Source organism: Spinacia oleracea, chromosome 4 (assembly GCF_020520425.1).
Source record: "Spinacia oleracea cultivar Varoflay chromosome 4, BTI_SOV_V1, whole genome shotgun sequence".
Lineage (NCBI taxonomy): Eukaryota > Viridiplantae > Streptophyta > Magnoliopsida > Caryophyllales > Amaranthaceae > Spinacia > Spinacia oleracea.
This window is the reverse complement of record NC_079490.1, coordinates 129,553,497-129,575,448: the sequence shown is the minus strand read 5'-3', so window position 1 is coordinate 129,575,448 and position 21,952 is coordinate 129,553,497. Positions and strand designations below refer to the sequence as shown.

At 43.0% G+C, this 21,952-nt stretch overlaps 4 protein-coding genes across 4 annotated transcripts; 2 read left to right on the top strand and 2 right to left on the bottom strand.

The window, feature by feature from the left end:
- Positions 1 to 3,473: 3,473 nt before the first annotated feature.
- Positions 3,474 to 5,002, bottom strand: LOC130471875 (uncharacterized). The gene is made up of 3 exons (XM_056842215.1): positions 4,724 to 5,002; positions 3,685 to 4,606; positions 3,474 to 3,595 (listed from the first exon to the last, which is right to left on the bottom strand). Exons 1-3 carry the CDS (start codon positions 5,000 to 5,002, stop codon positions 3,474 to 3,476), a joined length of 1,323 nt encoding a protein of 440 aa, XP_056698193.1.
- Positions 5,003 to 9,350: 4,348 nt separating this feature from the next.
- Positions 9,351 to 10,523, top strand: LOC110800006 (uncharacterized). Its single transcript, XM_022005299.2, has one exon. It carries the CDS (start codon positions 9,351 to 9,353, stop codon positions 10,521 to 10,523), a length of 1,173 nt encoding a protein of 390 aa, XP_021860991.2.
- A 318-nt stretch (positions 10,524 to 10,841) lies between these two features.
- Positions 10,842 to 13,334, top strand: LOC130471874 (uncharacterized). The gene has a single exon (XM_056842214.1). It carries the CDS (start codon positions 10,842 to 10,844, stop codon positions 13,332 to 13,334), a length of 2,493 nt encoding a protein of 830 aa, XP_056698192.1.
- Positions 13,335 to 14,024: 690 nt separating this feature from the next.
- LOC110800004 (glucosidase 2 subunit beta) lies at positions 14,025 to 21,659 on the bottom strand. The gene is made up of 5 exons (XM_022005297.2): positions 21,435 to 21,659; positions 21,210 to 21,323; positions 15,078 to 15,173; positions 14,728 to 14,895; positions 14,025 to 14,641 (listed from the first exon to the last, which is right to left on the bottom strand). Exons 1-5 carry the CDS (start codon positions 21,544 to 21,546, stop codon positions 14,538 to 14,540), a joined length of 594 nt encoding a protein of 197 aa, XP_021860989.1. The 5' UTR covers positions 21,547 to 21,659; the 3' UTR covers positions 14,025 to 14,537.
- Positions 21,660 to 21,952: the final 293 nt, after the last annotated feature.

The following is a 21,952-nucleotide window of genomic DNA, read 5'->3' as shown; positions in this document are numbered from 1 at the left end:
CTAGGTATCGGGGATTCTGGACGGTACCTTGCGGGTTGGATTGAGTCAGCTATTCCTTGGGTTTAGTCTCCAAGGAGTAGCTACCTCGAATTGTTTTTAGCTTCGGATTGATCAGATCCGAAGTTGCATGCATGTATATATATATAAAAAAATGGTAATAGAACAAAAGACATCTGAAATATGTTTAATGAAACACATGGTGCCAGTGGCTTTCCTCTTCTCATTAAACTTACTCGTTAAACTTACTTGGATTACAAAGGGGGTAAGGTCATACAAAATATTTCTTGAGAACATCAGCATTCCAATGGTTCTTCAAGATTGTTCCGTCTAAATGTTTAAGCATAAAGGTGCCAGTCCTCTTTTCGGAGTGGATGATGTATGGCCCTTCCCATGTTGCCGAGAGTTTCCCATGGATCCTTCCCTTTTGAACTGCAGCAGCATTCCTGAGCACTAGGTCGCCGACCTTTAGAGGTCTGGCATTGACTCTTCGGTTGTAGTGTTTGCTGACCCTTTCCTGGTAGGCTGCGTTTAGGGTTCTGGCTTCCTCCCGAGCTTCATCTAGTAGATCTAGGGCTTCGGATAGAAGTTGATCATTGCTTTGTCCATGGGTTCCATCATGCTTGTTGTATGCTTAGACTCTCAAGCTTTCTGCCCCGATCTCTACAGGGATGACAGCTTCGGAACCGTATACCAAATGGAAAGGCGTCTGCCCCGTGGCTTCCTTTTCGGTGGTCCGTAGGGACCAGAGTGTTCCAGGGAGTTCTTCTAGCCACTTATTCTTTTCGTCCTCGACTCTCTTCCTGAGTGCGTTGAGGATGAGCTTGTTTGCGGCTTCGTCTTGGCCGTTGCTCTGAGGATGGCATACTGCTAAGTAGGCGAGGTGGATACCGAACTGCTTGCACCACTTCTGCAGTGGCGTGTTGTCAAATTGCTTTCCATGGTCGAAGACCATGAGCCTTGGTATTCCGAACCTTGTGATGATGTTTTGCCAAATGAATTTGCGGACTTGTGGCTCAGTGATGGTCGAGACTGCTTCGGCTTCAATCCATTTGCTGAAATAGTCAACTCCTACAATCAACCATTTCTTCTGGTTCACAGCCGAGGGGAACGGGCCGATGATATCAAAGCCCCATTGTGCAAATGGTAAGGGGTATAGTGTTGATTGTAAGGTATGAGCCGGCTGATGGATTGCTGGTGCGAACTTTTGGCACTTCTCGCACTTTCTTGTCAGCGCTTTTGACTCGGAAATCATGGTGGGCCACCAGAATCCGGCCCTTAATGCCTTGTGTGCCAATGCCCTGCCTCCGATGTGATTTCCACATATGCCGAGGTGGATTTCCCTTAGGATATAATCGGCATCAGTTGGGCCGACACACTTCAGCAGTGGGGCTGAGAATGACTTTCTCATGAGCTCTCCGTTGGCGTCAATGACGAACCATTGGTTGAATCTTTTTGACTTTCTTGCTTGCAGCTTGTCTTCGGGAAGTTCTCCCCTCTCTTTGTATGCGATGACTACGTCCATCCAGCTTGGTTCGGGACGCATATTACAGACTGTGGGGGGTGGCATGTCAATGCTCCTTTCTTGGTGTACTTCCACATGGACTGACCTGCTTAGGTCGATGAGCGTTGAGCTTGCAAGTTTGGACAGTGCATCCGCTTGTGTGTTCTGACCTCGGGGAATGAGGATGACTTCAAAGGATCTTAACTTTGACGTTAAGGATTTAATTTTTGCTAGGTAAGCTGTCATACTTGGCCATTTGGCCTCATACTCCCCTCGGATTTGGTTGGCTACGAGCTGAGAATCAGTTTTGAGACAAACATGTTCGGCATCCAGAGATAAGCATAGCTCTATCCCTGCAATCCCGACCTCATATTCGGCCTCATTGTTGGTTGCTTTGAAACCGAATTTCAGGGCATATTCGATGCTTTTTCCTACTGGAGGTATCAGCACTACTCCGGCTCCCGAGCCGTTCACTGTGGAAGATCCGTCAGTGTATACTTCCCATGTTCTTTTGGTGTCATCCAACATTTCCTGATATGAGCATTCGGCCAAGAAATCAGCGAGTGTTTGTGCTTTGATGGCGGTCCTCGGCTGATACTTGATGCCGAATTCAGATAGCTCGAAAGCCCATGTAGCCAATCTTCCCGACCTCTCTATCTTGTCCAGCACTTTTTCCAGTGGTTGGTCAGTTAACACCACTATTTGATGGGGGTCGAAATAGGGCCTTAGCTTTCGGGCAGCTACCACCACTGCGTATGCTACTTTCTCAATGAGTGGGTACCGAGTCTCGGCATCTGTTAGAGTTCGGCTGGTGAAGTAAATTGGCTATTATTTTTTCTCTTCTTCCCGAAGAAGTACCGCGCTTACTGTCCCGGGGCTAACTGCGACGTATAAGTACAAGGTTTCCCCTTCCTTTGGCCTGGCTAACGTCGGCAGTTGGGCTAGGTGAGCCCTGAGCTGCTGGAATGCATCGTTCTGCTCTTGTTCCCATGTCAGCTCGGGGTCTACCTTCCTCGGGACACCTTTCTTTTTGATAGGTTCCGCTTCTCCTCCTGGGAGGGTCTTTGGTTTGAGAGCTTTGAAAAAGGGTGCCCCCTTGTCCGAAGCTTTCGATATGAATCTCGACAGTGCGGCTAACCGGCCTGTTAGCCTCTGCACGTCTCTCTTTGTCTTCGGCTCGGGTAGATCTAATGCTGCCTGGACCTTGTCCAGGTTTTTTATCAATTCCTCTTTCTCTCACCATGAATCCGAGGAACTTCCCTGATTTTACCCCGAAGACACACTTCTTCGGGTTCAGCTTCATCTTGTGTTTCCTCAGGTTGGCGAAGGTTTCGGCCAAGTCTTTGATGTGATCTTCCTCCTTCACACTTTTCACTATGGAATCGTCTACATAGACCTCGATGTTCCTTCCTTTTTGATCGGCGAAGACGTAATCAACTAATCTTTGGTAGGTGGCCCCGACATTTTTCAATCCGAAGGGCATCATTCTGTAGTTGAACACTCCCGCGCTTGTGATGAAGGCGGTTTTTGCTCTATCGTCGGGGTGCATGAATACTTGATGGTACCCTGAAAAGGCGTCCATGAAGCTAAGCAATGCATGGCCACTGGTAGAGTCCACTAGCTGATCTATCCTCGGGAGGGGATAGCAGTCTTTCGGGCAAGCTTGGTTCAGGTCCGTGAAGTCTACGCACATGCGCCACGAGCCGTTTGCTTTCTTGACCATAACCACGTTGGCTAGCCACTTGGGGTATATACATGGCTCAATGAAACCTGCTTCTTGCAGTTTCTTCACCTCTTCGGCGATAGCTTTGTTCTTCTCCGAGGAGTAATTCCTTTTTTTCTGTTTGATTTGTCGAGCCTCGAAATTAACATCCAGCTTGTGACAGATCATCTCCGGATCTATCCCTGGCATATCGGCTGCTGACCATGCAAAGATGTCTTTGTGATCCCTCAGCAACTGGATCAGATCGATTCAGAGTCCCGAGCTTAGGCCTCTGCCTATTCTGACACTTCTGTCTGAATCATCCTCCAGGGGGATGTCTTTCATTTCTTGGTCTGGCTCGGGGGAAAGGGTTTCAGGCCGAGCATCAACCTCTGCGGGCTTTATCAGACTGCTCGGTCCTGCCTTTCTCTTCTTTGCATCATTTTCCTCTCTCGGGGGGGGGGGGGGGGGGGGGGGGAACTTTTCTCATCCTCCTCTTCAGGACTGTCTCCCAGCTTTGGCTTTTGGATGGTAGTGTGACATGTTGATCTTGCCACCTCTTGGTCACCTTTTATCCGTTCGGCGAAGCCTACGTCCAAGACGTACATCATCATTTGGTGGTATGTGGATGGGATTGCCTGTATCTTGTGAATCATGGTTCGTCCCATGATGACATTATATACCGAGTCGCAATCCATCACCAAGAATTCTTCTCGGATGTTTCTCGCCGCTAGGCCTTGGCCGATGGTAACGGGAAGGGTGATCTTTCCTCGGGGAATTCCTGCGGATCCGTTGAAGCCAATCAGAGGGTAGCTGACCTTAGTCAGTGACTTCTCTCCTTCCTCGAGGATGAGTTGTTCGAAACAGTTTCTGAAGATTATGTTGACGGCGCTCCCTCCATCGACCAGTACTCTGTGGACATTGTGGTTGTTGAGATCCATTTCAATTACTAACGGGTCGTCGTGTTTGTACTGGGTTCCGAGGCAATCATCAGCAGTAAAATTCATGTTCGGGGGTGTAGGTCGGTTCTCCCCTACAGTGCTGAAGTTGACTCGGTGGGAGAGGGCTCTCAAGTGTTGCTTGCTGGCGTGGCCGGATCTTTGTCCTCCGAATACCACGAGAATTGGCTTTTTCTTTTGCCCTTCGGTCTCATGGACTCTTCTCTGGGCCTGTTCTTGTAGTTTTCCAGACGTTGCTTTTTCTTTCTCTTCCTTCTCCGTTCTCTGGTCGAGCAAGTATTGCTTTAGGTATCCTCGGCGAATGAGGTCCTCGATGTTGTCTTTCAGCGAGTTGCACTCTTCGGTGGTATGGCCGAAGTCATCGTGAAACTCACACCACTTGTTCTTGTTTCTGCGAAGGGGGTTTGATCTGAGCTTGTCTGGTAGCTTCCACTTTTCATCGTCCTTGTGGAGGCTGAAAATTTCTCTTCGGGGTATGGTGAGTGGAGTGTAGTTGGTGTACTTGGGTTGAAATTCACCCTTCTTCCCATCTTTCTTTGGGCTCGCTTCTCTCGCACCCACCTTCTCTTTCCCCTTTCTCGAATTGCCTTCGGGCTTACTCTGATTCATTCTGGTATCACTCGTATCCGAGGGACCTTTCAACCTTGTTGCTTCCTTGTTGAACTCTTCCGTTCTAATGAACGCATCTGCCATTTGAAGTACGTCAGCTATTTTGGAGGGGTTTTTCATTGACAGTTCATCCCGGAATTTCCCCTCCCGGAGTGCGTGCTTCAAAGCGAAGATTGCTACGTCTGGCTGCAGGTTCGGGATGTTAGTTGAATCCTTCATGAATCTGGCCATGAAGTCCCGAAGACTTTAATCTCGTTCCTGTTATATGGAGGTTAGCTCTGCGGTAGTTCGTTCAGGGCGATTGTTGCTCACAAATTGTACGCAGAACCTCTTCTTCAGCTTCTTCCAGCTTTTGATCGATCCCTTCGGCAGCGATCTGAACCATTCCCCTACAACTCCCGTCAGCATGGTTGGGAAGTATTTGCACCAACAAGCCTCGGAGTAGGGGCTTAGGAACTTTTGCTGCTCATAGGAGATGACGTGATCCCTCGGATCCGTAATCCCGCTAAATGTTAAGTGCGCTGGCAGCCTAACTTTAGGGATCTCCTCCATAACAATATCATCTGATAACGGGGAAGATGCTGGGGTCATGATCCTCTTTCCTAGCCTCGCCCTGATACCTTCGCCCCTCGAGTTTCCTCTGTGGGATTGCTCGGGGGCGTGTAGGGGCTAGGAGTTCGGTCACTCCTCCTTCTCCTTCTCGACCGGCACTGCCTTCGGGTTGCCTACTGGACCCACTGGTGCTGCCTAGCCTATCATGGACCGAAGGTCGCAACCTGCTATGTACCGAACTTCGGATCCGAGTGTGGTCACTTGCCCCGCTTTGGAGAGCTTGTGGTGTTGGAGACGGTGTTTCAAACCATTCTGGCTGCTGTTCTGCCCTTCGTTGCGTATCCCATGTACTCTCTCTCCATCTTGTTTTCAAGTGTGTTCCCGACATAGTAGGGAGAGTGCGTTCGGGTCTCGCAGTTTCTTCGTGAGGCGGTGGCCTGTTCAGCAGAAGTTGTCGCCTGATTCTCCTCGCTTCTCGGCGATCCTCCGCCTGTGCCTTCTCTTTCTCATTGAAGAGGTAGTTCTGCATGATAGTCATGGCTGCGGCGATTTCTTCTCGAGAAGGGAGTGGAGGTCTGCTGGCTGTTGCGGCGGTAGCCTTTGTCGGCTGTGACTTCGCCACTTGTTGCAATTGCTCCCCCTCGTCGGATCCTGAATCTGTTTGGACAAGGACATCGTCACGGTTGTCATTGTTGGGAATTTCCATTTTTCAAGTGAAAAATGGTGTGTTTTTCAAGGCTTTGAAGTGTTCTTCCCCACAGACGGCGCCAAATTGTTCTGGTGTTGAAGTGGATATAACAATGGGCTTCGAATGAAGGCCCTTTCGAGTGTGTTGAAGATCTTGCTAGCTTGAATGAGTAATGTCCGAATTCACCTGCACAAAGACAAAGTTACTAGCCTCGGGGGTGTTTCCGAGGAAAGCCCCTCCGATGCCTAAGTAAGAACAATGCTCGGATTCTAGAGAGAGAAGTTCTCTAGAGAGTAGTCTTAAGGCAATAAATTGGACGTACCTTGAGGTGTGAGCCTTGGCGGCTTATTTATAGTGTTTGCATAATAAATGCCCATAGGTCATTTATTGCTATTGGTCCTTGGGCCTTGGTTGATGGCTGAATAGCCTTTTGGTTGTGGCGGGTTTGATGTTGTTGTTTTGAGCCATTGGGCTTTGGAATTAGTGGCCCAATTGATATTCAATTGGGAGCCCAAACACTACCCAATGACTTTTATTGGGTTAAGTGACCGGTAACCGGTGAAAAAGTCAACGAGATGGTGATGAATTGATGGTGGTGATTTATATCGAGGGAGAAGAGAGAGTACTGCCACATAGGGACATATTACCGCCTACAACAGGTTTATGTCCTATCAGGCCAAATAAAAGTCGTTGGACAGTAAAGGTGGAATTATTAAAAAAATATGTCGTAGGTGGGATTAATAAAAGAAAATCGGCCAAATATTGAATTAATATTACCAAATTTCCTAAAGGTAACAATTGTCAATCTATATAACCACCATAAGCATGGTAATAGAAGTTTCAGGGGATCTACGAGGGAAAACCGAAAAACAGATCATACAGGATTAACAGCAAAGATTAAGACCACTACTTGCCTTTCCTAGTAATAACTTTATTATTTATTTATCCTCATCAAATTGGGATTCTTATGGAAATCCCCCCTGTCACTGGAATGGAGGATATTAACTGGAATTGCACAGTTGTTGGAAAAACTTGGGATACCAGAGTTTCCTCTGTGGAGTTGGTGCAACGTTTGATAAATAGGGTCTGGCGTCTTCGTGGTCCTGTCCGTGTGAAAGCTTTTGGACCAGACTTCCTCTTAATTTGTTCGAATGAAATTGATGCACTGGAGCTTGATCTTCAGGGCTGGGTGCATCTGAAAGGTAGCATAATGGTTTTGCAAAGGGTACGTGGGTTTTCCGTGTTGAGCAAGTTAAACTTCCACCTAGCTGAGATGTGGATCACTGTGGAGGGTCTCCCCCTCCAATACTGCACTCCTGAGGTGGCGGCTGCGGTGGTCGGCCATGTCGGGGAGGTGACTAGGGTTGACGACAACCACCATGGTGAATATCCGGTTGCGTGCCTTCGTGTTAAGGTATTAGTTAATTTGGCAAAACCGTTAATTTCAGGTTGTTATTTCCCCACGTGCGACAACCGCGTCACGTGGGTTCAGTTCAAATACGAAGGTGTGTTTAGATTTTGTAAAAAGTGCGGATTTGTCGGACATGGTCTTGTTACGTGTCGTTCTACTGCTTTTGCTTCTCAATTTCATTTGGAACGCCGTTTTAATCTTTTCCGAGAACATGGTCAACGTGTTTTGTATGGTCCTGCGGATATTCCATTATATTTGAATGCGGTTCGGGGTATTTTTCCTACTCCAGCGACTTGGTTAACTGTTCTTCTTTTTGGTGATCACGATCATGAAGTTTCGTATGTTCCTCAACATTTTAATGATGATGATGATTCCGGTGATGATTCTGGCAATCAACCACCATCTGAAGGTGGTCGCCGCTTTCCTGGGCTATTTCCGGCGGAAGATACTTACGCGTTCCGTGGTGCTGGCAACTTCGTGACTCGAGTGGACCAATATGGAACACTCCACCAGCATGATGAACTTGAGGTTGCGAATCACTTGGTTCTCCAAATGGCAGCTGTCTCTCATTCAACCCCACCCCCTGTGGAAACGTGTCATAATATGGGTAATGGGGCTGCCAGCTCTCCTCTAAATCATGGCCCACGTGGCCAATTTCCTGCCCCCAACAATCTTTTTCCACGTCATGCTTCACCAAGTGAATTCCCTCTTTCTGAAGGTAATTGCCCAGTTGTGGATAAAGGGAAAGCCCCTATGGTGGACTTAAATAATCAGCATGAGTTGGTTGGTGGGCTTGCAACAAAGCCCAATGTGGAGTTGGACCCATCTTTTTCCCCTGAAATGGACTCTGACTTGTATTTTGATGGGCATGGTCCAGTAATTCCTAGCCCATTACGGGCAAGCCCTCTTTTTTCTCAGCAACTTGGTTTGGCTCCTCCAGGTTTTATTTCTCCATTGGGCTTAGTTGTTCAGGCCCAATTCAGGTACGGGCCTTCAGGTATCCTTTCTTCTGGTCCGTTTTTTCCAAATGCTTCACCTGTCAACCAAACAGATCATCATGTACCCGGCCCATTTGAAGCTGGACCTAGTAACTGGGGAGATAAACCACCCGACTACGACATCTCTGGGTTAGCGGGTCCGGGTACGATCCCACCGGGACCTTTTGAAGCTGGTCCAAGCAACTGGATGATTCCGCCATCGGATTCGGATCCAACCGGTCGTTCTTCCGCCGGCGATTCACCTGTCCTCTCTTTGTCAGAATCGTTTCCTCTCACACCCGATGTTGATTCGGGTTACATTCAAGACTCTTCCTCGGACGATTTTGATTTATTGGTGGGCAGTGATGTTTCTTCGACGACCACCTCCGCAGTTGTGCAGGGAGTTCCGATGGTGGCTGCACCTGATATGGGTACGGTTGGTATGGATTTCTCTCCCATATCTTCACCAGTTTCTGCGGATTCTTTCTCTTCTGAGCCGCTGGCGAACCGCGGGTCGGACGGTGCAACGAATCTTCGCCGAGATGTGAAGGGAAGGGAGAAGGGTAAAGCCCCAATGAAGCTACGCCTTTCCCGTAAAGGAGACAGGATTTGGAAATGGATGAAGGAGCGCTACCCTGGTAAACGCAAGGCTGTCTCAGCCCCTTCTTCCTTTCCTGGGTTTTTGCTTGCTGCCTGTTCTTTGGTTCTGCCATTGAAGAAAAGGGTGTGCAAGGGTGTTTGTGAGTTTTCTTCGGTTTTGGCTCCCTCTGTTTTGCCTCCGTGTGTTGATATTTCTGGTGATGTGGCCCACCCTGATGGGCCACCAGCTTCTCCATGATAGTTTGTTCTTGGAACTGTAGGGGTCTAGGCTCGGCGGACTCCCCTAAAGTTTCGTACCTCGGTTCTCTTGTCCGCTCGTTAGGGTTGGATGTTTTGTTTTTGATGGAAACCATGTTACCTGTTCACATTGTAACTCAGAAATTATCTGCTTTTCAGTTTGCAGGTAGTTGTGGGTGTGACGCTCAGGGTTTGAGCGGGGGTTTGTTTTTGGGTTGGTTTCCTGATGTACATTTAGTTCCTCTTTTGGTTTCGTCCAACTTTGTGTTTTGTAAATATTCTAAGAATGTTAATGAAATAAGCCACGTGCTCTTTCTGTATGGTGCGCCTCATGTGTCAAACAGGGGTAGGGTTTGGGAAGAAATATCTGTTATTTTAGCTGATTATCCTAGAGTAGTTCTGGTAGGGGATTTTAATCAGGTTGAATTCCTAGATGACAAAATGGGAGGGTCTACTCATATTCCTCAACGTAATCAGTTTATGCAATGGCGTCTTGATCATGAGTTACAGTCTATTCCTTTTTCTGGACCGTCCTTTACATGGACGAATGGTCATCATGATAATTCTGTATCCTTTGAGCGTCTGGATAAAGCTTATGCTTCGTCGTCATGGTTGCTTGATTTCCCGGATGCGGGTGTTACCCATCAACCAATTCTGTTTTCTGATCATGCTGCTATTATTTTGCGTTATGAGCCTTCTTCTGGTTCTGTCACCCGCCCGTATAGAGTTGACAGTTGGTGTTTGCAAGCAAAAGAAGTAGTAGCCCATATCATCTTACTCTGGCAACAACATTGCTTAGGTTCTCTTATGTTTTCACTGAGTTCTAAATTATCTGCCTTGCGTCGATTTCTGTTGTCCTGGTGTGTTTCTCATCGTCGGGCTTGGGGTATAAATTGGAGAGAGTTAACAACGGCAGTTTCTGCGGCTTCCTACTCTGTCATGCCCGGTATTTCGGCCTCTTTATTTATATCCTCGAGAGATGAGCATGTTTCCCGAGCACAGGCCACGTTTATGTACTGGAAGCAACGTTCGAAGGTCCGGTGGGATGTTATGGGTGACTCACCCTCCAAGCTTTTCTTCTTATCTGTTCAGGCTCGCAAGCGCCGTAATCGGATTACTGGTCTTTGTAATGATTCGAATCAATGGGTAGATTCCCCTCCTGCCCTTCGTTCTTTAATTTTGGATTACTACTCAGATTTGTATCAGACTCATGGCCCCGCTTCAACGTCCCTGGATTTTGATTGGGATCAGCTTCAGTTACCCCACCTCTTGCCGGATCAGATTTAAGGTCTGTTATGCCCTTTCACCGCAGAAGATATTAGGAAAGCCATGTTCAGTATTGCTAATGACAAATCACCTGGTCCGGACGGATTTTCTGCGGCATTTTTTAAAATCCACTGGGAAATAGTGGGTTCTCATGTCATTTCGGCAATTCTGTATTTCTTTGCTCATGGTTATATGCTGAAGGACTAGAACCGCACGTTTTTGGTCTTGTTGCCAAAGGTCGACCACCCAGAGAAAATCTCTCAGTTTCGACCTATAGGTCTCTGTAATGTGATCTACAAATGTATCGCTAAGTGTCTGACTCACCGTTTGCAAGGAGTCATGTCTTCTCTTATATCTGAGACACAGAATGCATTCGTGCCAGGCAGGCTTATGTCTGATGATTGTTTGTTGGCACATGAATTGATTACTTTTGTTAACAATTGCCGGAATAGGAAGAAGTGTTATGCTGCGATTAAGCTGGACATGAATAAAGCTTATGACAGAGTCCGCTGGGAGTTCTTGTTTAAGGCTCTTACTTGTTTTGGGTTTCCTCCTTACTGGATTCATATTATTCGTCAGTGTGTATCCACGGTTTCTTACCAGGTTCTGGTGAATGGGGAGCCTACTACTTCGATTCGTCCATGTTGTGGCCTGCGTCAAGGAGATCCTCTCTCCCCGTATTTGTTTGTCCTATGTATGGAAGTGTTTTCTGCTTCCTTGCGTTTGGCAGAGCGTCAGCAGTTAATTCATGGGATTTCTGTCTCCAGGAATGCCCCTCCAATTTCCCATCTATTCTTCGTTGATGATTCCTTGTTATTTTTGGAAGTTTCTCCTTCTGCTTGTCAACAGGTGACCCTGGTTTTGGATCAGTTCAGTAAGCTTTCGGGCCAGCTGGTTAATTATCAGAAATCTTTCGTTAAGTTCAGCCCTAATACTCCTGATGATTACCGGGATTTTCTTTCCTCTTCTCTAAGATTAGGCCATCGGCCTCATCCGGGGAAGTATTTGGGTGTTCAGGTGGATTTAGGAAGATCGAAAACCTCATCTTTTAATCAGCTGGTCGACAAGATTGCCCGTCGTATTTCAAACTTTGCCTCGCTCAGGCTTTCTGCAGCGGCTAAGTTGGTTTTGATCAACTCTGTGTTGGTGGCCTCTATCTCCCATGTTCTGTCTGTTTTCAAGATTCCTCAATCCGCTTGTGACCGGATTGATCAGTTATGTCTGCGTTTCTGGTGGCGGTCTTCGCCTTCATCGTCGGGTATGGCTTTGCGTCCTGCCTCCCTGTTGCATCTGCCTAAGGGTATGGGAGGTCTGGGTATTCGAAACATGTCTTGTTTCAACCAAGCCCTTCTTGCCCGGCAAGGTTGGCGTCTCATTTATCATCCGCAACTGCTGTTAGCTCGTATATACAAGGCCAAGTACCCTGGGTTGTTCGTCCCGGGCTCTTCTCCTCCATCCAGGCCTTCGTGGGGATGTAGGGGGATCATGGTTGGTAACCAGGTGCTCTCACAGGGGTTAGCCTGGAAAATAGGTTCTGGAGCTCGGGTCCGGATTACTCTGGATTCTTGGGTTCCGAATGTTCAGGTTTCGTTCAGAGATTCTGTGCATGAGTCGGATTATCCGACTCTTGTTTCCTCTTTAATCAATCCGCGTTCATACGCGTGGGATGTTTCTGTGGTTCGTCGGTTGTTTGACAATTCCACAGCCAATGCCATTCTGTCTTTGGAACGGCCCTCAGTTCCTATGGATGATTTTGTATATTGGAAATTCACTCCTGCTGGTTTGTTCTCCGTTAAGTCGACATACGTTGCTCTTGAGGACAAAGGGTCATATTCAGCTCTGCATTTGCTTTCCATCCCAGTCAGCTGGTGGAAGCGGTTTTGGGGTCTTCATATTCTCCCTAAATTTAAAATCTTTATTTGGAAGTTGCTGCACAATGCTTTGCCAGTTGCTGCACTTCTTCAAGCAAGGGGTTTGCCTCTGGATCCGCATTGTTGTTTCTGCCATTCTGCTCCGGAAACGGTTGAGCACTTATTTTGTCATTATCCCCTTGTTCGTGCTTGGTGGCCTGCTTCTCTTGGGGGTTCCCTGATTTCCCGGCCCCCTCCTGGCATGTTTGCCTCTTGGTGCGCAGATATGATTTCTAGATTTTATTCTTCTGGTACGCCTCATCTGGTGTTGGGTTCTTTTTTGGTTGCCCTTTGGTCCTGTTGGGTTGTCAGGAATGACGTTCGTTTTCGTGGTTCATCGTTTTCGGAGGCAGCCTTATCTGTAGTTTTTGATTCTTGGTCGGCTCGTCTTAAGGATGTGGTAAGGTTTGTGGTTTCTCCTGGGGTTCCCGAGTCGGGTTCTAGGCTGCAGGATCCTCCTCCGCTTCTTTTCTCTGGTGGGTTGCAGGGTTTGTTCCCCCCTCAGTATACGGTTCGTCTTGTCTTTGATGGTTCTTGGATTCCAGGTTCTAACCAAGCTGGGGTAGGCTGGACTTTCACAGACTCTGTCTCCTTTGCTTCGCTTGGGGGAGGTGCGCGGGCTTGTATTGTGGACTCGCCTCTCCATGCGGAGCTTAGAGCCTGTGTTCTTGGGCTTCGTGCTGCTGTGAAGCGAGGTTTTTCTTCTCTCTTACTTTTCACAGACTCAACCATATTGATAAGGCTGTTGCAACGTCTGCTTCTCCCTCCTGTGTTGGTTTCTTGGTCTCTTGCTGAGGTTCAAGGGCTTTTGGATTCGCTTCAGTCGTTCTCCATCTGTAAGGTGCCTAGATCGATGGTTTCTGACGCCCGTGATCTTGCTGGCCGGGCTCGTCGCCGTCAAATTATCTCGCTTTCATTTTAATTTTTGTCCTTGTTGTCTTTTTTTAGTCCTTCTTGTCAAAAAAAAAAAAACTTTATTATTTATTATTAAGGCAACATTAACTGAAGGAATATTCAACAGCTGGTGCTCTAATTTTAAACATACAATAACGGAAGACTAAAGTTCTTAACAAAAAAGGTGTGGTATAAAGAACAATGGATGAGCAGTAACAATTAAATCACTTAGCTAATTTGTCACACACACAACTATGAATAGCAAACAATCAATAACTAAAGCATTCGGCAAACATGTCACAATTCTCTTTCTTTCTCTGTTGTATATGTTGTCTAAAATTTGTTCCGGAAACAAAAACTGCAAACTTAAACTATGAACTGCCTTTCATAATAGAAACTAGTATCTATACTAATATATTAAAAGGCGTTGCGAAAAATGTTTATGTGTCACATACAACTCTCCTGCTTACGCCACATCATCCACTCACCAAAGTTATATGATGTTATTGACAACCAAAAATCAATACAATAAGGTTCAAACACAAGACCTCAAGTTTGGAGAATAACTCTCATTACCATCTTAACCAACCACTAATTGTTGTTTATCCATGCACGTTAATTTATAATACATGTTAACATGAAGTCTAAAACAACTAAATTTTTATGTTACTTCTTATTCCGTATGGACTATATTAGAATAAAAATAGCAGTTACAATATTAGGAAAATCGTGAATTAAACAATTAAAACATTAGGAAAATTACTTTGCATGGTGCAGGTAATGTACATGTGTAGTTGATGAACTTTATGAATCTTTTTCACTTTTACGGTCTACAGGTATCTTAGTTAAATATTGAGTTGAAAAAAAAAATCGAATTTTAATTATTCAAAGCAGCAACCGAGGCATCGCCCGGGCTACACACTAAAAACAACTATGGTCTATGGTTAATCTACATTACTTTTGAGATCTCAAGCTGCACGCCTCGCCTTTGTTTCACCGAGTCCGCTTCATCATCCTCAGTATCAATCTTATCTTTTCGATGAAGTCTCTTGGAAAGATCCAGGTTCTTGTACAAATTCAGATCCTCCACAGCTGTGTTTACATTATCTATACCATAAATGGTATCAGTTCAATGGGATCAGATGACTGATCTATACACAAGCCAGATGGACAGGCCCTTGATTGAGTAGTACTTCGTACTTTTTTACAACACTAGCAAAGAAAACTTTGATCATACATGACACCGTCGTTTCCTAGACTTAAAACGGCGATAGAAGAGCCAAAGAACCCACAAAACAAGTATGATCAACTGGAGGAGTGCCAATACCTTCAAATCTGCATCAGTAGAAAGAGTTACAAACTAAAGAGAAAACTATATCGTAATGAGATCAAAAGTAACTGGCCTTCTGAATTAATAAAACCTTTCAAATTTTGAATCATGTCTAATCTGCCATTAGGTTTGCTTTCTTTTCCCAGGATAATATTAGAAGTCTGGTGTAACTCAGTCCTGTAAACAATACTGCCTCCCATGATACATGTATTGGGACAATAAGTGACACCATCATATTCATCACTCCCATCACAGCAATCTGCGTAAGAAAAACTAAAAGCTAAAACACCGGAAGATGGATAAAACATGTACGGAGTAATATACATGATACAGGTGATAATATTGAAGAACATTAGAAGGCTGAAGAGCGTCCACAGTGAATTAATTAGTTGCGGAACTGCAAGTGAACAGGAAAACATTAATATCTCTCCATTTCCTTACCACAAATATGGTCATTGACGCGAGATGAAAACAAAAAGCGTGGCTGACTTCCAAGATTCCTACAGTAGAACTTACTACCAGGACATGCTGAGGTACCTATAGAACAAGAATAAAATTGATAAATAAAAGAAGGTAAATAGAGAAATAGAAATCAGCAAAAGGTAAAAAACAAGGCATCTGTAACTGAAGAATGACATGCAGAAGCTGCATTTCTATTCAACACCTGCAACCCCAATTTTGCAACAGGATGGTCTCAACAGGAAATACGAATTTATAACCTCCTGGTTATAAAAACACATGATGTTTTTACCCGCATGAGGGGGGGATATCAAGCCTCAAGAATTGGAACTCACACAATAACAATACAGCAAACACCGTCTGGTCCTCAAATTTTCATATTAGTTACGAATTCTTCTCAATCAGTAAAATAAAGACCATTACTGAGATTATAATATTCTACATTGAATGACGGGAGTATTGGACAAATATTCTACCTGAAGGATCTTCAATTCCCTCTGTTTGATAACAGTAAGGGAAAAATCTTCAAATTCAAATATAAAAAGGATTGCTCATCATCCTCGGTATCAAGTAAAGCACTAGCCTCAATTAAGCATGCATGTCAATATCAACCTAAAATTATAGGGTTTAAAATGTAGTAGAGATCATTTTTAGTTAACAAAATTGATCACTGACCCAAGCAAATCGAAACAGCATTCAGCGGAACACTAAATAACAATAGTTTATATCATATCTCCTAATTCAGAATGTGTTATGATCTCATGTGCTCTGCCTAGCTGCCTTATATGTTCGCTTGTTTTATGTGCTACAATTGCCTTGTTCAATTGAGTACAGGCAATGAAATAACTCTGATGAGTGCAAAAGGCAAGTAAACATACAAACCAGTGAAGACTACAACACAATCAGGATGGATTGTCGGCTTGTCGCCCTGTTTCTAGGCAGCTTGAAATAAAGCATTGATCTTGTTAATATGCAAAATCAGCATGGGTAATTGTTAAGAATTCCCAATAAAATTCTTAAAGACACCTATAAATGCTCCTAGTTGAAATTTTAGGTTGCTCCCTAAAGACCGAAGAATAGTGAAAGCTTCGGTATTCCAAGGAAATGATTAGGCCTTATTTTGTTCACCTTAAGATAGTTTCAAATAAGATAAGTTCAGGAAAAATAAGGCTCTACCCAAGTATATATTATAACTAAAACAAGTACTAATGAGTTCGGATAAGTTCACACAAGGTCAGATGAATAGAACACACCTTAAGACTGACAACAAATTAATTCATAATCATAGCACAAGAAAGGAATTAATCAAAGGAGCATTCGATTATAATTCCAGATACGCCGAACACACTTGTGTTGTAGATGCAATGCCCGGCCATCAAATACTCCGAACAAAAAGGTACAATTACTTTTTCCAGGAATTTACACTTTTTAATTTAGAACTTAAAAGCATTCTATTGATTTGCACAATGACATAATTTTAATGTATTCCAGCTTCTGATGCGAGGAACCTAGTTGGATGACAAGCCAAAGGACAAGAAGATATTTATGTCTGTCCTAATGTACTTAAGAATTTTCTAAGACAGAATATGGTAACCTGAAGTGTATGTGACTGAGAATGGCAAGTACCTACATTTATAAATATGAGCAGATTATAAGTGGACGTGATGAAGTGCATGGACTCAAGAACAGAGGCGGAACTAGGGGGAACCTAGTTGGATACTTGGATGGCTGCAAATAATAACCTCAATATTTTGTTAGTGTTGGAAAAAAAATTAAAATTACTTTAAGCTCTTTAAGCTTATGATATACTGTATGATTCTAAAATTTTAGTCTTGGTACTAACAACATATGTTTGACTTTGACATGGTCTTTTTTAAAATAAATTAAAACAAATTCAAGCCGACATGTTTGATATTGCCCCCCCCCCCCCAGATGTAACATTCCTAGTTCCGCCACTGCTCAAGAAATAATTCCTTCAGGTCAACTGCTAAGATTGATCCAACTATGCTGAACACAAGTTACACAATCTGCACAGAGGTGATGAAAACCTTGAAGGGAAAGCAGCCCATGGAAGATTCTGGTCCGAATCTGCTGCTTTGTCAAGCTGTGAAGGTAATCTTGCTAAATCACCTAGTATTAATTGTACATAATAGTGATTAGTGGATTCTGGGGCTGCAGATAATATGACACATGAACAGCTCTTATTTTCTTCCAGAAGCATGCTAAGAGACCTTATTGGAGTGCGTTTAGCTGATGGATTATGTAAATATGTCAGAATGATTGGAGATATTATTCAGCAGTCTTCTGGTTTGATGTCAATAGGAAGACTGATTGACACAATAAACCCTGTTAGTGACATTCAATTATGTGGAATGTCTGTATCAGAGGCTCCAGGGCCATTCTACTGAAAATGTTCTTGCAGATGGAAGGAAATTTGGAGGGTTGTATTACTTTGCAGAATGCCGGATCTGGTAATGATTTAGGCTGGTTGAGGGGATTTGGGAGGAAAAGAAAAGAAAGGAAATGATTTTTATTATGTTCCCATGTTTGGTTAGATAAGTCACATAGGATTTGATGGGAAAGATCCTTTATATAAATTTCAGTTTTCTTTCCTCCCAAAAATTGGAGGAATTTGAGAGAAAGGAGAAAATTAAAAGAAGTCATTTACATTTCCTTTCTCTTCCCTTCATTTCCTTCTATTAAACCAAACATAGGAAAATAAAATCTCTTCCCCTTTCCCTTCTTGTCCTTTCTTTTCCTTCCCTTCTTTTATCTTCCTTTCCTTTACTAATAATGAGCCAAATAAAGCCTTAGTTACTATTGTGCATAATCTGCTCAGAATAATGTAAGGTCAACAAATACTTTGGTTGCTGAACCAGTGAGTCATAAATCAGAATAAGGTTTTTGTTTCAAGTTCTTCTAATTGTAAAGAAGTAGCATTACATATGTTTTATGCTAGGATGGGACACACTTCTTTGTCCAGACTGAAGCATGTGAAGGGTTGTAATTGTAAGGGTTTGATAGCTTATGATTGCGCAACATGTATTTTTGCAAAGTTTCACAAATAGCCATTTCCGAGGAGTTCAAGTACGAACGGTATTTCTGAACTGATACACAGATCATTGGGGACCATATAAAATCCATGCTTTGAATGGTGCTACATATTTCGTAACTGTTGTTGATGTGCAATGCATTCACCTAGTCGACCTAGGAAGCCAATCCTAAACACCTAATCAAGGAAGAAACGGGCGAGACAGAGCAGGCAAGCAGAGTAGGAAGCGGTGGGCCTCGGTTAGGTGTGGCAGCCACCTTAACCAGTGGGAACAAACCAAAAAGAGGCATAGCATCTACCTTGGACAGTGGTAACAACCCAAAGAAAGGCGAGAAAAGCCATTAAGGAACATTAAGCATATTGTCTTTTTTATGTTTTCCTTTATGTTGTTTGTCTTTTTTAAGCACTTTGTAATTCAAAGGGGAGGGAAGTGAGTATGCAGGCATGTTGATTGTATTAGGTGAAAGTTGGGGAGTAGAGAACCTCTTGAACGTTCTTAAGCATTTGATTGTATTAGGTGAAAGTTGGGGAGTAGAGAACCTCTTAAACGTTCTCAAGCATTACCTGTTTACAAGCTTTAAGCATTTATCAAATACAAATTACAATCTTGAACTGTGAGTTTGAGTGAGTGAGTTCATTACATGATGACCAGCAGAACCACCTGGACATTCCTTTTGGATAACAAGTTCCAGGTTCAAAAGACCATTATCCATTTATGGCTCATGTTTGTAACCAATTTGGGAAGAAAAATAAGTGTATCAGTTCTGATAAAGGTACAGAAATCTCGCAGGAGAAGTGCAGTGGTCTGCTTTTTTGCTAATGGGGCAGTTCTCAGAGGACAGTAGTGGGTGTAGTGGGTGTTCCACAGCAGAATGGGAGGGTTGAGTGAAAACACATGTATCTTCTTGAGGTAGCTAGGGCTCTCAAGAATCATGCTAAGCTTCCTAGAGGTTCTGGGGGGATCGTATCTTGGCTACTACTTAAAAGAGATTAGAAAACTCCTCCTAAAATTTACTTCACAAATCTTCTTCTTATGGACAGCTTAGGGGTTTTGTTTGTGAGTGTCTTGCTTACAACACTGATACAAGTAGAGACAAGTCCAGCCCTAGAGCTATCAGGTGGATTTTCATAGATTTTCATAGGTTAAGAAGTTGATGATCTTCAAAATCATAAAGACTCTTGTTACCATAGAAAGCTTCAATGAAAGTAATTTCCCTTTCCAGAATCTTCAACTCAATACTTCTTTTATTCAGAAAGATTTAACCATTCTTAATAATGTTCCCACTGAAAAGACATTTTTTTTTATATTTCTGATGAAGTTGTTTCTCCTGTTTCTCCTCCTCAAACTTCTCTTCTAGTGACTAGACCAAATTTAGTAAGCTTCCACCTAAGTACCAATATTATGCACGTATTATTCATCTTTATAATGTACTTCCGCAGTTAGGCTAATGCCAACTCTATCACTACTTTTACCTCTAGTTTCTTGATCCTCAACTCTTTTACTACTTTTACCTCTAGTTTCTTGATCCTCAACTCTTTTACTACTTTTACCTCTAGTTTCTTGATCCTCAACTCTTTTATTTTATTTTTTTGATTTTTTTTGTTTTTTTTTATCTCAACTAATATGAAAGTTCCTGAGCCTACTTCCTACTTACACGCCAAATATATTCAGGTTGGATACTGTAATGAAATAGCCTAATAGGAAGGAGGTATCGTAGGTATTCCATATTTAATCTGTTAACGGTGAGGAGGAAGATAGGCGGGGTTAGTAAAGGAAAATGAGAATCAGAAAAGGTTATAAATAAGAGAGATTAGGCAATAAGAAAGTTATCCAGAATATTGAGGTGTCATATTAGCTTTGTTAAGCTCTTGGGAGTGAATCAGGCCTCTCGAAAGCTTGATAACTCCACGTTTTTCTCTGTATTTCCATTTTAATCAAAATCTCTTTCTTCTTCCTTTAGTTTCTTCTCCAGTGATGTTAATTCATAACAGATAGCAGCTATGCATAATGCGATATTTTGCCTGATCCTGAGACATATAGAAGATTGGTTGGTAGAATGGCCAGATCTGTCATACTCAGTGCACCACCTAAGTCAGATTCTTAGTTATCCTAGAAAGCCTCGTCTCAAGGCAGCTCTTAATTTTGTCAAACATTTGAAGGAACCAACTGATTTAAGCGCTTACTTCTTGGCCAGCACTTCTCTAAAAGTTCAAGCTTAAAGTGATGTTGATTGGAGTTTTAGCCAGCAGCTTAATAGCAGATCCTTATGCACATTACATATCTTTAGGGGACAACCGCATTTCGTGGAAGACTAAGAAATAGAAAACAATTAACAAATCTTCTGCAAAAGCTGAATACAGAAGCATCTCTGTTAGTGCAAGTGAGATTGTAGGATTTCTTTGCCTATTATCATGCATTGCGGCAATAAGAAAGCACAAGTGCACAATACATTGCTCATAACTCAATGTTTTATGAGAGAACAAAACACTTGAATAGGGACGGGTCATTTGTCATGGAAAAGATTGACTCGGATTTTCCTGAAACTTGTCATGTCTCCAGTTCATATGAGGCTGGAGATCTTTTGACAAAAGATCTACCATACTAGACCTCAGCATTTTTGTCAATCTTCCAAGCTTGGAAACCTTAGTTAAGTGAATCAAGTCAAGCTTGAAGGGATAAATTGATCATTTAATAACATGAGAAATTCATTATTGTATATTGATGAATTGTGCATAATTGATCAGAATTAAGAATACGAATCTCCAATTTCCATTAATCCAATTCATCAAGTTTCCTGCAATTGCTTCCTTGAATCCAGTCCAAAGCGTATTCGGCTCAATTCTAATTGAATTTGCAGACCATCACAACCAATATTAGTTACTATACTATAGACATAGTCGAGCAAAAACAAAAAAAAGTATCCTTTTTAAAAATTAAACTAGAAGTATTAAATCCAGCATTATCATGAAAACTTTCTAGCTCAATTTACAAGAAATGAGACCAAAAAAATGGTCACACAATACAACTTCCCTAAAAACAAAAGGGTTTAAGAAAGGATTACCAGGTTCATCGGTGCCGTCAACGCAATCGCAGAAATCGTCGTTGAGACGATCTTTGGTGAAGGAATTAGAACCATCTTTACATTTTATTACATCTGAATCGAAATAAGTGGCGTCTGCAATTTCACCAAAAAAAAATAAGATTATGTATGAATGAATGATAATGTGAATTAGGAAGAAATGTATGATTTTGACAGGGAAAGAGGAGAGAGAAAGACAGAGTATACCGAGGGGATGGATTCCGCGAAGAATGGATGGAGAAGATGAATCAGAGGATACGATGAAAAAGACGAAGATGAAGAAAAGGGAGTGTAGAAATGGTGTTTGTGATTTCGCCATTTACATTTCGGTGACGACCAACTCTGCTTGTACCGGAAAATTATTACGGACTTACGGAGTATTCTTCTCCGTACTAGTCTACTACCGACTCGGTGACTACCGTGGGAATGTGGGATGTTACTATGTTACTCATGTTGCACTAAAAAACAAGTTAGCTACCAAAAAATAAAGTCAAGAAGTAGTTACATCTCAATTCCATAAGGAATCACTTGAGCTTATTTTGGTAAATACATTTTTGGTGTCCCCTGTAAAACAGACTAACTTGTCTCTATTAATCATATTTTACATTAACAAGAAGTATTAAATATAATAAAAAGAAGAAAATCATACAAATAACGTCATAAAGGCAAAAAGTCAAAAATAAATAAAGGAAATTACAAAAAAAATAACTTAATCACATTAAAGT

Bases quoted from the DNA above. Each gene is read 5' to 3' on its own strand.
- LOC130471875 (XM_056842215.1), bottom strand. From the start codon at position 5,002: ATGGCCAGATTCATGAAGGATTCAACTAACATCCCGAACCTGCAGCCA. The intron at 4,607-4,723 runs GTGGGTGCGAGA...AGCCTCCACAAG, and splicing joins CGAGAAAGGGGAAAGAGAAG to GACGATGAAAAGTGGAAGCT. The intron at 3,596-3,684 runs GTTCCCCCCCCC...TAAAGCCCGCAG, and splicing joins TGAAGAGGAGGATGAGAAAA to AGGTTGATGCTCGGCCTGAA.
- LOC110800006 (XM_022005299.2), top strand. From the start codon at position 9,351: ATGTTACCTGTTCACATTGTAACTCAGAAATTATCTGCTTTTCAGTTT.
- LOC130471874 (XM_056842214.1), top strand. From the start codon at position 10,842: ATGTCTTCTCTTATATCTGAGACACAGAATGCATTCGTGCCAGGCAGG.
- LOC110800004 (XM_022005297.2), bottom strand. From the start codon at position 21,546: ATGGCGAAATCACAAACACCATTTCTACACTCCCTTTTCTTCATCTTC. The intron at 21,324-21,434 runs GTATACTCTGTC...GTGAAATTGCAG, and splicing joins TCGCGGAATCCATCCCCTCG to ACGCCACTTATTTCGATTCA. The intron at 14,642-14,727 runs GTTTTATTAATT...CTACTGATGCAG, and splicing joins CATGATTCAAAATTTGAAAG to ATTTGAAGGTATTGGCACTC.